The sequence below is a fragment of the Idiotropiscis lumnitzeri genome, chromosome 1 (assembly GCF_059441095.1).
Source record: "Idiotropiscis lumnitzeri isolate Australia: NSW breed Sydney's pygmy pipehorse chromosome 1, RoL_Ilum_1.0, whole genome shotgun sequence".
Lineage (NCBI taxonomy): Eukaryota > Metazoa > Chordata > Actinopteri > Syngnathiformes > Syngnathidae > Idiotropiscis > Idiotropiscis lumnitzeri.
Window position 1 is genome coordinate 23,843,790 of NC_142391.1, and position 13,552 is coordinate 23,857,341.

A 13,552-nucleotide genomic window follows, 5' to 3' on the forward strand; every position below is an offset into this window, starting at 1 on the left:
TTTGAAAATTACATTTCCGGTTGTACCAAGCACCCACTAATGTGTCACCAATTTCATGCAATTAAAGAAATATAATACACTTATAAGACATGTATCCAGAAGTGTTTAAACTAAATCTTCGACACAAATACTTTAATTAAATGATTAATGTGGTCTTAAACGTTGTCATTTCACGATGTATTCTTCCAGGGTGACCTACGCGCACGCGGAGGCTCTTTATCTTGCTAATCCATTACGCGTGGCAGCTCGACCTGCTGACACGCTGTCGACCACACAGGTGCATTCAGCGTGAAGGGGCCCACTGGACTTCTCTTGTTTGTTTGTTCGTGGAAAAGGCATTTGTCACGAGGGTGTTTGCCAAGCTGTTGCCTTTAATTGCCCTTTTCCTTTTCCACTTCTACTGGCCTTGAACTCTTCTGCTGCTCTATACGCGCGGAGAAAAATATACACGGGAAGTGCAAAGATACAAATAGAAGGGATAATAATGCCACTCGTGTGTACCAAAGGCATTGCGTTTGGCACTAAGTGTCGTGCAGGTGGGCCGGCCCGACTCAGCCGCTGCAAAGGCGCCCTTTACGCGCGCGCCCACTTCCCACTCCAGCCCCAGAAAAACCGTTAGTCCCCTCCAGCTCAATCTCCGAGGACGCCTTCAGTCCCTGGAGACGAGCCTAATACGTACATTTGATTGGGCCGTAACATGAATCCGCGCCACGAACCGGGAGAATGTGGCCTTAAATGAGTCCGGAATGGTGTAAAGAGGTGGAGGGATGAAGATGCACGGTGAGAGAAGCGTGTTTGGTGTCGTGTGTAACAGCGGAGGGAGGGTACCACGCCATGTCGACAAGGTATGACATACGGAGTCTAAATGCGGCGCAAATAAATGTTCATTCAATCTCTAAAATATTTCCATCGTTGGTGCAGGATAAAGTCCCCAGAAGCAGCAGTCCAGTCACGGTTTATGTGGAGCTGCCCTGCAACATCGAGCAAGGTTTGCGCATCTTAACAGCTACCACTTCTCTCTTACGGTGCTCAAATGAACAATTAATGACTCGTGGTTACTCTATTTTTAAAGCCTTTTCAACAATCGCATGGGATGATTTAGAATACTGCAACAGAAAAGAGAGCGACTCACGCGGCTCACAGGTAGGAAGGAAATGTCATTTTTATAACCACTTGTTTTCCCCTTGCTGTGTTTAATGACTCGTTTAGCACATATACGAGGGAAAACAGATAAGGTGACAGATATGCAGTTGCGCATCACTCCCAGTCTGTTAATGTTTGACGAGGTGCGCTGGAATCCCGCACAAATAGCGTCGTAAATCAGACGACCCAAAACACTACTTTTGCCCCACTCCCCTGAACGCATCACGCTCATTCTTTGCGTCATGATTGCTAGTGTAGCGGTGAAGCCACTCTTCCCTGGCTGGTGGTCCTGGTGGGGCCATCAGGTAAATTACCATTTAAAAAAACATTTTAAACATTTATCTTCTTTATTTTATGTTGATGTTTCTCAACAGGTGAATGGATCTGATGGAGATGAGCGAGACTTTGCGGATTTTGCACTGGATTGTATGGCGGGTAAGAAAAGCAAACTCGAAAATGTATTTTCTGGAATAATTGCACGTGAATGCTGAAAACTGATGCTCAGAGTAAATTCTGAGCAATCGAACTTTTTAATTGTAGAATGTGTGACTTGAAGTTTGAATGATTTGAATTGGTCAATAGGAATTGTGGAAGAAGTAAGAATGTTGGAAATGTATGGTGAAAATGGAGTAATTTTGGGTATGGGAATATTTTTTAAGGGATCCGGAATGAGTTAGCTGCTTGAAGAAATGAGCAAGCAGTAAAAAGTAAAACATCTATAATTGGGAAATTGTGACATTTTAGGAATTTTACAGCGATAAATATGGAATTTTGGGAATGTTGGAATTATTGCAAAGACGGATTGGCTTGAATTGGTCAGAAAAATGCGGAAGGAGAAGATAACACTATACAATACTGTATGAAATAAATTTATGACTTTTCCTGTGAAAATTTGTTAATTTTACAGCAAATAAGCGCAGAATTTTAGAGATTGGAATATCGGAAACTAGTTCCCTTAGATGTCCTATTTGAAAGGATCAGTTTGATTAAGTTGGAAAAGTTTTGAATCGGTCAAGAAATGTGGAAGGATCTGGTAAATACATCAACTCTTTTGTGTAAATTATACCGTGAAACGTGGAATTTTGTGAACGTGGGGATTATTGTAATGTGGAAAAGAGTTCCCCTGACGGCTTCAATGAGTTTCACATTTTGAAGTTGGAATGGGAAAAAACTGTTTTGTTAAATACCTCATTCACTTGAGTGCTTTTTTCTGAGGGGGGGGGGGATAAGGAATTCTGAGAAAATTGGGACATTTTGGAATGTAGACTGAATATATCCCAAATAAGAAAAAAATTGAAGTGACCATTGTTGCCTTTCAGCACTAACTATTGCTACTGTTGTTCTGATTCTGTCCAGATTCTCCAGCCACTTTGGAGAGCAGCCTGTCCCCTGCAGAGCTGGTCCCCTTTCAGGGCTGCGTCATACCCCCCCTAACCCCTCAGCAAGTCTTCTCCCCAGAGGAAGACCTCATGCTTCCCAATTCTCCCAGCACACATGGCCAGGATGCATATTGGACCGGTTTCAGCTCATGTCAGACCAGACTGGGACCTGCTATCCAGGTCAATAACCAGGTTGGCATTTATTTGTGATTCTAGAGCAGTTGTTACAGGATCAGAAAAATGTGTCCTAAGTAGACTTTGGGCATCATGACCACTTTTTAAGACTATCTAATCATACTGTGTTTTCCAGGAGGCGAACGAGACCTTGTACAGAAGACAAAGTGACCCACCTGAGGACAGGAGCTTTCACCTGAGGCAGCTTGCGTGCCGAGCAAAGCTTCTGGCGTCTGTGTTGGAGGTGAATAAGAAGGAGTTTGGTGGAAACCACATGAAAAAGGGAACCCCCCCATTCATCGCAGGGAGAGTTGCTCCAAGCTGTGAAAACCAGTGCTATAAAGAGACCACAGACAAATATAACTGTAGGCAACCCACATGCCTTAAACACATTTCAACTTATAAAAAACACTTTTAACAACATTGAAAACATTTTTGAACACATTTCTGAAAGCACAAAATGTATAGAAAATACTTGAGTGTTGCAGTACAAGTAAGTCAGAAAAAAAAACAGTTTATTTTTTATACTCCACAAAAAAGGAGACTAATATTTCATCATCTTACTGAGTTAATTAAAGTATTAGGAGAAGAACTTTCTTCATTTGTGTCTGCATGACTGTGTGCTCCCGGTGGCTAAGGGGAGCACACCAGAAAGAGCATCACTATAAATTGGATTGCAGCATTAAATCACAATGCACAAATGGTTTAATTATTTTCAGTCTATTTAAATAAGATATTACTTTATGTGTTTACAATATTTACACAAAACAAATTAAGGAACAAATCTATTCATCGAGAAGCACGAGGAACACTATCTGCTTTTGTGGGCCCCCCCAAAAAAAATGTGGCAGGCCAGATTTGGCCCCCGAGCTTTGAGTTCGACACTTGTGGAGCACATCATTGCCGAAGCATTATCTTCACATGTGGCTCTTCTTGTGTCCTCGTTTAGAAACTCATGGCAGACAGAGAGCCAGATACTAGCGAACCGGCGAGGCCTTGTGGCGGAAAATCCACAAGTTCCTGCAAGAGGCAGCGACTGGACGACTGCACCGAGTCCTCCGACTCGGTGGAGGAGATCTTGAAAGAGGTCATCACGTGCTGCGACACCGTGCTGCGCGCCACCGCCGGCGAGAGCGCGTCACAACGGGACACGGACACTATCCCCATGTACGGGTCATTCACGGGCCTGCAGACCTCCATTTGCAAAGACAGCAGCAGCGAGGCGGAAGACGACGCGTCATCTTTCCGCACCTCTGTTAACGACCTCGGCACGATAAAGACACGCGTGTTCCCTCACGGCCGGGCTTTCACTTCGGCTACCCAACATGGAGGATACCGCTTCCGCTGGATTCCCAATCACAACTAAGATCACCCCAAAAAAAAAATGTAAAGGAAGTGTGGGTGGGCAAATAATGTTAATGCTTAACTTCTAATCTCCAGCGATATTGGTAAATAATTACATGATGTCTTCCTCAGGTAGCTTGTAGGCTAATCAGTCAAGAGGACACAACACTGCCCGAGCATTTGTTAGCATTGCGCTGCTGTTTACACGCCAAGCGCTGTCATTTTGTCAAAGTTTACTTGGCTTTATTTTTTTAAATGTTATTTCACGGTTCGGTGAGTCCACTTAAACGCTGGATGGGATTTTATTGTGAAACGAGGGACCTAGAAAATGTAAATAAATGATTTGTGTGCTAACTTTGCTTGTTTGAGCAAGTGAAACAAATGTAACCTGATGACCTCTGGGGACCACGGGCTTCCTTTCCTTTTGTCTCTCCGTCTTCTGCATTGACTGTGTGGTCTCAGAAAGATAGCTGTGTCATGATGCATTGCGCTTTACATCCTTCTTTATATCCTTGTTTTTCACATTTTAACTTTGTACACAAACAGGATGCGTCTGTGCTAAAGCACCGGTGTCAAACTCTAGGCCAGCAGGCCAGATGTGGCCCTCCACGTTATTTTATGTAGCAGCAGATAGTGAACAATTCTTTAAAGAGGCTTCAAGCTGTTTATGGTCAGTCCCAGTTAATTTATACTGTCAAAATAAATATAAAACAAAAGAAATTACACTGCGTATTTAAAACAACAACATTGTGTTGCAGCGTTACATCCCCTTGAGTAATAGATATTTGATCACAAAGCACAAGCGTAGAAAGATAATATGACAATCCTCACAGTTACATATTCTTTATCCGCTGCGAAGGACTAAGGAAGTTCATGAAGAGTGGTCGTCTCTATTGTTGTATGTCGGTGTTATACTGCCCCCAGGTGGTCAATTTGCGCATACTAGTAGGAGCCGCACAATGACCATTGAACTGAAGTAAAAAATGTGGGGAAAAATTCTTTGCATTCTATTTAATTTTGTCATGATTTTATTTATTTGTTTTTATTAGGTACAATATTATTGAGTGCACCTTTTCAAGCTGTTACAATTGCACTTACTATTGCTCCGTCATTTAAAAAGAAGAAAAATTACTTAGGCATTTTCCTTTTAGATTTTGTTCCCTTACAGTACAGAATTAAAATTTGACTACAAACGAACTGTACGAAACCAACATACTATAATGGATTGAAAAAAGTTTAAGGCACTGTATGATTGGCTTGAATATTTAATTCTTAAGTCTTAAGTTTTGAGAATCACTAATTATAGTTTATTAACAATAAAAAAAAAATGCTCCTCTATCATCCAAACCCTCACGAAGAATCTTAAAAAGATGAACTCAGTCAATAATGTAACCTTTAGCTTTCTCTCTCTCTCTCTCCTGCCGTTTTACACATGACACAGTGTGCCAACGTGTGCTAGACAATGTCTGGCCTCAGGTCACGCAGGCACCTGTTCAAACTTACCCAAAGTGAATGCGTTTGCTTTAGGTGAGCGAAGAGAACGCCGTGACCCCTCTGCTACCCTCAAGTCACACTTTGCAAAAGTCAAGCGTGATGTGGGACACCGACCCCCTAATCGATGCAACCGCAAAAGAGAAAAAGACGATAATTGCTGTTGTCTTGGCTGTGCGCTTCTACGGTCTGAGTCCTGTTTGAAGGCAAACCTTCACGCCGAGCTGAGGTCCTGAGCACTCTGGAGCAGATCTTTAGCCAGGATCTCTGTGTGCATTGCGACATTCATCGTTTCCTTATCTCGACTGAAACACATTCCCACACACTCACTCCAAAGAGTTCAATCTTTGGCTCATCAGACCAGAGAATTTTCTTCCCAGGTCTGAGAGTCCTTCGGGTGTTTTGGGGCAAACTCCAGGCGGGCTGCCATGTTCCATCTGGACACGCTTCCATACAGGCCAGATTGATGGAGTCCGGCAGAGATGGTTGTCCTTCTGGAAGGTGCTCATCACTCCACAGAAGACCACTGGAGCTCGGACAGAGTTACCATGGGATTCTTGGTCACCTCCCTGACAAAATCTCTTCTCCCCTGATTGCTGATGCAGTTTAGACGGGAGGCCATCTCGAGAAAAACCTTTGTTAGTCCGGAACTCCTTCCATTTATGGATGATGGAGGCCACTGTGCACATTGAAACCTTTAAAGCAGTAGACTTGTCACTGACCATCTTGTCTCGGAGGTCTACAGACAATTCCTATGACTTCATGATTTGTTTGTGCTCTGACGTGCACTGTCACCTTGACTTAAGCGATGCCATCAAAACTGAGCATTAAATTCTGAATGTTTGATATTGATTTGTTATTTACTATTACGTGCATACACAGAAAGATGTGTGGACCAAGTCATTTGCATTTTAACGAGACAAGAAACTGGCGCAGATTGTCAGTGACGCAGGAAGCTTTGAGCCGATTGCATGCGAACAAATAAATGTGTTTGTCACCGACAGCAGGTCCTCCAGAAATGGGGCCGAGCTTCGTTTTTCGTTTTTTTCTTTCTTTTCTTTTTTTTTTTTTTTAAGATGACACATTCAACCGCTTAAAGCTGGCGCCAAACTGCGGGACACACAAAACACACGCGGGAGGGAAAATCCATACTCACACACATCACACAATGGGTTTCTAAGGAGACTCAAACCAAACCTGCGAGTTGGGGGGCGAAGCAGCCGAAGTTCCGCGGGAAGCGTTGACAGCAGAAAAGATTGGCAAACAACCACAGCACACCTGTATCAAATAAAATGTCAATGAATGCAATTGTAATTCATGCTCATATATTTTATTATACATACAATTCGCATTGGAGTAGCTACAGCTCCGAAAAGGATCAGTTAAGCAATAATAAAAAGTGACCGCATAAACGTACAAATTAAAACACCTTACAAACTACCACAAAGGATATTGTATTTTGAAAAAAATAAAAGTATACTACGGATGTATTCAATTTTATAATATCAGTAAACCAGATTACAACAGCGTTAAACACGTCATAAAAAACATGCACTCAATAATGGTAGTAATGAGTTGACATTTATAGTGGCATATCCTTAAAAAGAAACCAAATATTAAGAATTATCCTAATTTTGAGTTAAAATAGGTTATTATTTATTTATTTATCAACTGTATATTATTTAAAATATGTAGCACTTTTAACGAGAAAATACATAAACATTGACACATATTGATTGCCTAGTTAGCAGCTATTTGTTGAAAAATATCTATCAAACATATTTATATTCTCATATCGTAGTTAATAAACTAAGGAATCGTGTGATTCATTTACTATCAATAATACCATAAAAAATAAGGAAAACTGAAAGACAACCACAAGTTAGCAAACATTGAATGCTATGATTTATTAGTTCAATAATAATTCATTCTAAAAAAAATAAATAAAATAAAAATAAACAAAATACCCTTAAACATTCAAACGTTATGTCTGAATGTCAGTTGCGTGCTGCATCACAGCTGGCTTACCAACAGTTACTGCACGTCACAAAACCTACTTGAGCTGCTCGGGTTTTCTCAAAACACACACTTCAACCTTAACACGTTCATACCTCATGCATCACACTCACCCAGTGTCAGTGCTCGTGCCCGCCGCGGGTGGGCACATATGGAAGTGGCAGGTGGCAGGAGCGCGCACCCACTCGCGCCTTTCGGCCCACTTAGCGCCACAAACGCGCCCGGTGGCGCATTAAGCCTCCATTGTCCAGTCCGAATGACTTTTACTTCACCTCTTGGCATACCACAATAATGCGGTGCTCAGTATTTAGAACGTAATAATGGTTAGAATCAGGTTTCAGAAGGCTTATTTCAATAATGTGGACAGTAAGAATAAAAAGAAAATAATACAATTTAAAGAGCGTTTTAGGTCTAGAGAATTTGTATCACAGTATTATAATAAGTAATTTACTCAAATGCAACATACTGCATTGATCAAAAAAACATGATACACAATCACCAAAAACGCGAGTCGGCCTGCATACGATATTTGAATTATGAGGAATATTTCTAAACGTGATTATGGAATATAACGACAATGAAAACGTAATTATATATTTGTAACTATGTTAAATGTATTTTAATTAAAATATACATTCATATATGGGTGCAAAAATATTCAAATAATAATATATGGAATTATCTTTATCAGCAAACAAAGGCTCCCTCTTTAGAAAAAAAGTGTGCACACTCTCAAGTTTCGACTGACATCAAAGTGGCCTTCAACTGATAATTATTGTTTTTTCTTTAACTGCCGTGACCATGTTACTAGTGGAAACCGAGACGCGGAGGGAACCCAAGCAGAAGAGAGCGCACTCAATTTTACGCATACACACAAACAGAAGCGAGAGAGAGCGAAAAAAAACAACTGCCAATCACAGAAGAGAAGCAAGAGTTGTTTCCCGCTGCAGAGAGCGCCTGGGGTGTGCTATTTAGTAGCTAGGGGCGTCCAGGAAAGAGCAGACGACACGCAAGAGGGCAGAGGGTGGAGGCCATCCGCCTCGACCAGGCTGGCAAGCAAACGACGATGCGTCTGGAAGGCAGAAAAACACGTTCCATGGGTGAGCGATTTCAAACTTGTACTGTGAAACGATATCTATGTTCACATATATTCATCAATATGTATTTATTTGAACTCTGTATGAAATACGAGCAGAAGTGCTTAAAAAAGTTACAGTGAAATGAGATGAGATTACGCCAGCAGCAGATTTGTATAAAAAGGATATTGACATTAGGAAAATTAAAACATCCATTGAAATAAAATATATACATAAAGAGTATAGTCTCAAAGGTTGCATCATGTGAGATGAAACTCGTTTACTTTTTTCTACAAATCACCCCCCCCCTCCTCCTCCATGTATTGGACAATAAATAATTGAAAATTGTCTTCACTAATCAGCGTTTTCTACCTTCCCAGATCTTGACGTATGCGACGTTGGTTTCGAGCAACAAAACGACTGCTCTTTTACTTATTAAATACAAGCCTGCTCATGTTCTGTGCTTGGTTTGCATGGGCAGTGTAAGAATAGGAAAAGAATGCACCTGGATGTGGCAGGAAAGGACAGACGATCCGTTCCGGGTAACGCATCCAATTAAATCGTTCAATTGGTGGTCAGCTGTTTTGGGTCTTAGCTGGCTGTGACAGTGTCCTGCTGCAAGTTGTGTCGTTTGATTGACAGCTGTCAGTTGCACTCCTCTCTGCTGCTGCTACTACAAACACACGCCTTTTCTCTCAACACACTCACACGACGTGTGACTTGTTTAGGTAATGTTCGTTGTTGCTTAGCTCACGCATACGCTCTGCTGCCTGAGCATGTAGACAAGCTTAACTAAGTTTTAAGTAGTTGTAAAGTACGGTTTACTAGTCACAATTTTTTTAAGCACAAGCATTTGATAGAAAACGGCACCTAAGCCTATTCGCGTATTTTTTGGGGCGCTTTGTAAATGACCCTAAAATGCCACTAGGCGGCGCCAAAGCTCCGTAAGAAAAAAAATGATGTTGCCGTGACACATCTCGACTGTGAGTGGGTAAGTTAAGTCTGGTTTATTAATGTTAACGCAAGAGTCCTCCCTGCCAATTAACCTGTAATGAATTTCCACATCTACAACAGGGTTGTGAGGTTTTAAATCTTATTCAAACAGGTGTGTAATGAATGTCCGTCCGTCCGTCCACTGTTGTCATGACTGTGGATGGTCGTGAGGCAGTGTCTTGTTAGCTGGTTTGTTGTTGCTTGCCAGCTTACCTGCGACTGCCCAACGACTATCCATGCAACCAGCAAACACACACACACACTACTGCAATTACAGAGCGTCTGTTTTGTTGTAACCATAGCAATAAGCTTTTAAACGTGAAGTGGCGGAAAGACATTTGAAGGAGACATACTCTCTTACCCGTCAACTATGTATATCTAAGCCATTAAAGTACATTTTCAAGAACATACACAATTCAAGTTAGCAGCAAGAACAGTTGGACGTCAGCTATTGAACCCACTGTTCACTTGAATAATAATTTTATATCTTCATTTGCGTTACTGTCACTCATTTCACTAACTTTTGTGTTTAATATGAGAGTAAAGCGGCCAAGACATTTAGCATCTTGACATGTCAACTATAAGCCCGCCCCCCTTTCCCTGCAACATATCACTTTTGTCTTGGAGTCACGAAAAAAGTCAATTTCTGTGGTTTGAACTTTAAAATAAAATATGCATATCAAATGTTAACATTAAGAGCTTACCTGATTAGTCACCTTACCCAATTCAGTCCATGGTGCTGAAAGGAAACATCTGTATGAATCATCACTGAAGAATGTTGTTAGTGAAAAATAATTGCAACATTACAACCAATACCTACTGGAAGGCATCTTTCACAACATAATTCTTCTATATCAATAATACTTTACAGAATATCCAAGTCACAGATAATGTTGCATTGATGTAGAAATCCATTTTAATAAAAAAAACAAAACAAAAAAACCAAAAAAACGAGATGTTGCAAAGAGCTTGGGGCATGACGAAATGTAACACTTTAGTGGCTTAACATCCATCAGTTATCTAAGGAAATTAACGATTGTCATTTTTTTCCTCATCCAATCTGCACACATGAACACACACACATACATTGTTACTAGCCAAACATTGCTTCCAATGGCTAAAACGGAATGTTTGATCATCCCACTGTTTGGAGTCATGGACCCACCACGCTCAATGGAGCCTAACAGTTCAGTCCCGTTGGTCCTGGTCGTCGTCGCACAGGACAGGGTTAGGCTGCATGTCCAATCAGAAACTTGAAATAAACGCCGTCATAGCTCCGTGCGCTTTTTCACGATGATCTCGCGCACCAGCATCGCCACCTCTTGGCGAACGCTCTCCATTGGCTCGTCTGCTCGCCAGAAGCGTACCACTTTGCCCTCGGGATTCACCAGAAACTTCCAAAAGTTCCACTTGGGAACTTTCTGCACAGAATCTGAAAAATAAAGCTATCCATAATTTATTGTGTAGGAATACAAAATGTTATGTTAATGGATAGCATAGAACATTTTTCATCTGTCTTGCACACATTTTCACACAATAATCACAATGCTTAACACAAATGATTTAATGAATGTTTTACACCATTAAAGCAGTGATCGACGTACTTTGTCAACCGGAAGCAACATACCTTTGCTGTCAGGAGATGAAGACGGTTGTGTTAGAAGCTGCCAACATGTTTCATCCATCCAAATATAAAGGAATCCTAAGAGCCCAGGCTCTTGACAGCGTCAAAGTCATTCCAAGTGTAGGCATTCTTCTTTACATTCAAATAATTCACTGTGTTGTAATAGATCACTTCCGGGAGCAAAATTATTTTGGAAGTACATACGGATCTGTCCCTCCGACCAATTTCCATTTTTATTCATATCAACTTCAATTCATGTGTGTCCTAATAGTGCCATTTTTCTCGAAATTAGATTTATGGAGGCCGATGACCGATTGCTCTAACATTGAGTAAGGCTTTTTGTCGTGTGTTTCGAATATGGCACGGGAAACTAATCATTGTGGGTAAAATTACATCAGCGAAAAGGGTCTATAGATTCATGAACAGTCTAAATTCATATCATGGCTCTCCTCACTCAACAGAGTGATTCGCCCAAATCCATCCATCCATCCATAAATGAGGTGATGCCTTCAGGGAGACCCTGGAATCACAGCATCCCTTCCACATTGTAGCCAATTTAAAGCGAAAATTTGTGTACTTTTTTTTAAACAACAGTTAATTCAGACTAGTTAACGTATATAAAGGAACGGCCACTGTGCTACGTTCAAGTGCTCCTACCTGTGAGGAATTTGAAAGCCGGTTCGGCCTCGGAGCCCATTATTTTGATCTTAGCGAAGAAAGGGAAGGTGACGCCGTAGGTGGACTTGGCGAACGCTTCGATGTAACTGCTGGTACCGGTCTCGGTGTCACCGAACTGCCCGCAGGGAAAGGCCAGGACGTTGAAGTGAGACGTGCCCAGCTCCCTATGGAGCTCCTGAAGCGACCCATAAGATGCCTCCGTCTGTTCGCTGTGGCTCGCCACGTTGACAACCAGGGAAGCCTGCGTGGAGGGAACCGTTTAAGAGCACTCCCCAAAAAGACATATGGACACTGAAAGTCGTGTTCAGACGCACACTTGAGTAAAAAGAAAAGTGCGACCAGGGTGAAATTCCGTGGTCGGTTTAAATTCAGTTGATGATGTGGACTTACTTTTCCTCGGTACTTCTCGAGAGACACCGTCCTCCCTTTCGCGTCTTTAACCTCAAAAGAATAAAAGTCCGCCGGTTTTTGGGGCTTGAGTAGCTGCGTCTGTAGCAGAAACAAGCAGCCCACGCCAACAGTCATGCTCAACAGGACCGTCAACTTCTTCACTTTGGGCCCGGAGGACTTGACGGGATAGCCCCCTAAGGCCTCCATCTTGGAGGGGGAAGAAGGAAACCCGAGGGGCGGGGGCGAGGTGAAGAGGAAGGGGCGCGCGGGCACGGTTACGTTTACCGGAAATACTGCTACAATTGATGCGGTATCTGGGTACCTTTCAAAATAATACAGAAAGTGCAATATTCAAAGGAATACCCGACTCGTGTTTTCCCCAAAGAAAATTTGACATGAAACGTCTTCTGTTCGCTTTATTTTATTCTTTTGAGGAATTGGGGTTGGCAAAGGGGAATACGTCCAAAGAGAATGCAGGCCAAATCTCCACCAAATATTTATCTGAAAATTTGATGAGTTTGATGATTTTGTGACATGTATTTCCTGTGAACGTCCCTTCACTATCAGTTAAAGTAGCCCATTTCACTAACATTTATTTACAACAAATAATGTATTTTTGTTCAACTATCTATGCTGGTGACGAATCGTCTCAGGCAGGACATGAAATGCTCTTTTTCACCTATTTGTGGTGTGCCATGATATATTTTTTCTGATGTAAAATATGTACTTTGGCTCAATAAAGACTGAGAAACACCACGCTAGTCATCATATCTTGGTTGTTTGGTAACACAAAATATATTTTATTGCAATAATGAACGACAATACATGTGTTTCATATTTTTTCTGTACTGTTCTTTTTGCTGGATGACGTCGTGCAAGCGCATTCGCCAGAGTCCCACTGCGAGTGCGCTCATGGCCACAAGGCGGCGCCGTAGACCCATCTTTAAATTAGATGGAGTCTGTCAGAGACTCAGGGTGAACTCTCCCTCTTGACTTCAGCAAGCGGAATAGGGAGCACAAGGTCGTCTCATAAATGTGGTTAAAAAAAAACAAACAAACATGAATTTACGGGGCCCTGAGCACTATATTTCCCCCCTTTGCTCTCAGCAAAGACATGTGCTTTGGGGAAACATTTTCAAAATTTAAAATTTAATTGTAAATTATATTGTGACCTTCGGGGTCACAAAATCGATGAAAAATATCACTGTGCTTGCTGAAAAAAAGTGTTGTTTTTTTTCTTTATG

The 13,552-nt window shown here is 41.6% G+C and overlaps 2 protein-coding genes across 4 annotated transcripts; one reads left to right on the top strand and one right to left on the bottom strand.

Moving 5' to 3' along the window:
• The first annotated feature begins 175 nt into the window (after positions 1 to 175).
• Positions 176 to 4,062, top strand: mcidas (multiciliate differentiation and DNA synthesis associated cell cycle protein). Its single transcript, XM_088303618.1, has 9 exons — positions 176 to 277; positions 537 to 675; positions 760 to 845; positions 922 to 994; positions 1,070 to 1,143; positions 1,518 to 1,578; positions 2,500 to 2,714; positions 2,833 to 2,940; positions 3,646 to 4,062. Exons 1-9 carry the CDS (start codon positions 176 to 178, stop codon positions 4,060 to 4,062), a joined length of 1,275 nt encoding a protein of 424 aa, XP_088159744.1.
• Positions 4,063 to 10,509: 6,447 nt separating this feature from the next.
• Positions 10,510 to 12,561, bottom strand: gpx8 (glutathione peroxidase 8 (putative)). Of its 3 annotated transcripts, XM_088290707.1 has the most exons (4): positions 12,309 to 12,561; positions 11,898 to 12,159; positions 11,244 to 11,333; positions 10,510 to 11,048 (listed from the first exon to the last, which is right to left on the bottom strand). In XM_088290707.1, exons 1-4 carry the CDS (start codon positions 12,513 to 12,515, stop codon positions 10,885 to 10,887), a joined length of 723 nt encoding a protein of 240 aa, XP_088146833.1. In that variant the 5' UTR covers positions 12,516 to 12,561; the 3' UTR covers positions 10,510 to 10,884. The 3 variants fall into 3 exon arrangements, with proteins under 3 accessions (XP_088146833.1, XP_088146841.1, XP_088146852.1); XM_088290715.1 differs by lacking the exon at positions 11,244 to 11,333 and having other exon boundaries at positions 10,510 to 11,061; positions 12,309 to 12,560; XM_088290726.1 differs by lacking the exon at positions 11,244 to 11,333 and having other exon boundaries at positions 12,309 to 12,558.
• Positions 12,562 to 13,552: the final 991 nt, after the last annotated feature.

Excerpts from the sequence above, each read along its gene's own strand:
- mcidas (XM_088303618.1), top strand. The coding sequence starts at position 176 with ATGTATTCTTCCAGGGTGACCTACGCGCACGCGGAGGCTCTTTATCTT. Across the intron at positions 846-921 it reads TACCACGCCATGTCGACAAG|GATAAAGTCCCCAGAAGCAG; the intron begins GTATGACATACG and ends TCGTTGGTGCAG. Across the intron at positions 2,715-2,832 it reads CTATCCAGGTCAATAACCAG|GAGGCGAACGAGACCTTGTA; the intron begins GTTGGCATTTAT and ends TGTGTTTTCCAG.
- gpx8 (XM_088290707.1), bottom strand. The coding sequence starts at position 12,515 with ATGGAGGCCTTAGGGGGCTATCCCGTCAAGTCCTCCGGGCCCAAAGTG. Across the intron at positions 12,160-12,308 it reads TCGAGAAGTACCGAGGAAAA|GCTTCCCTGGTTGTCAACGT; the intron begins GTAAGTCCACAT and ends CCCTCCACGCAG. Across the intron at positions 11,049-11,243 it reads TTCATCTCCTGACAGCAAAG|ATTCTGTGCAGAAAGTTCCC; the intron begins GTATGTTGCTTC and ends TTTATTTTTCAG.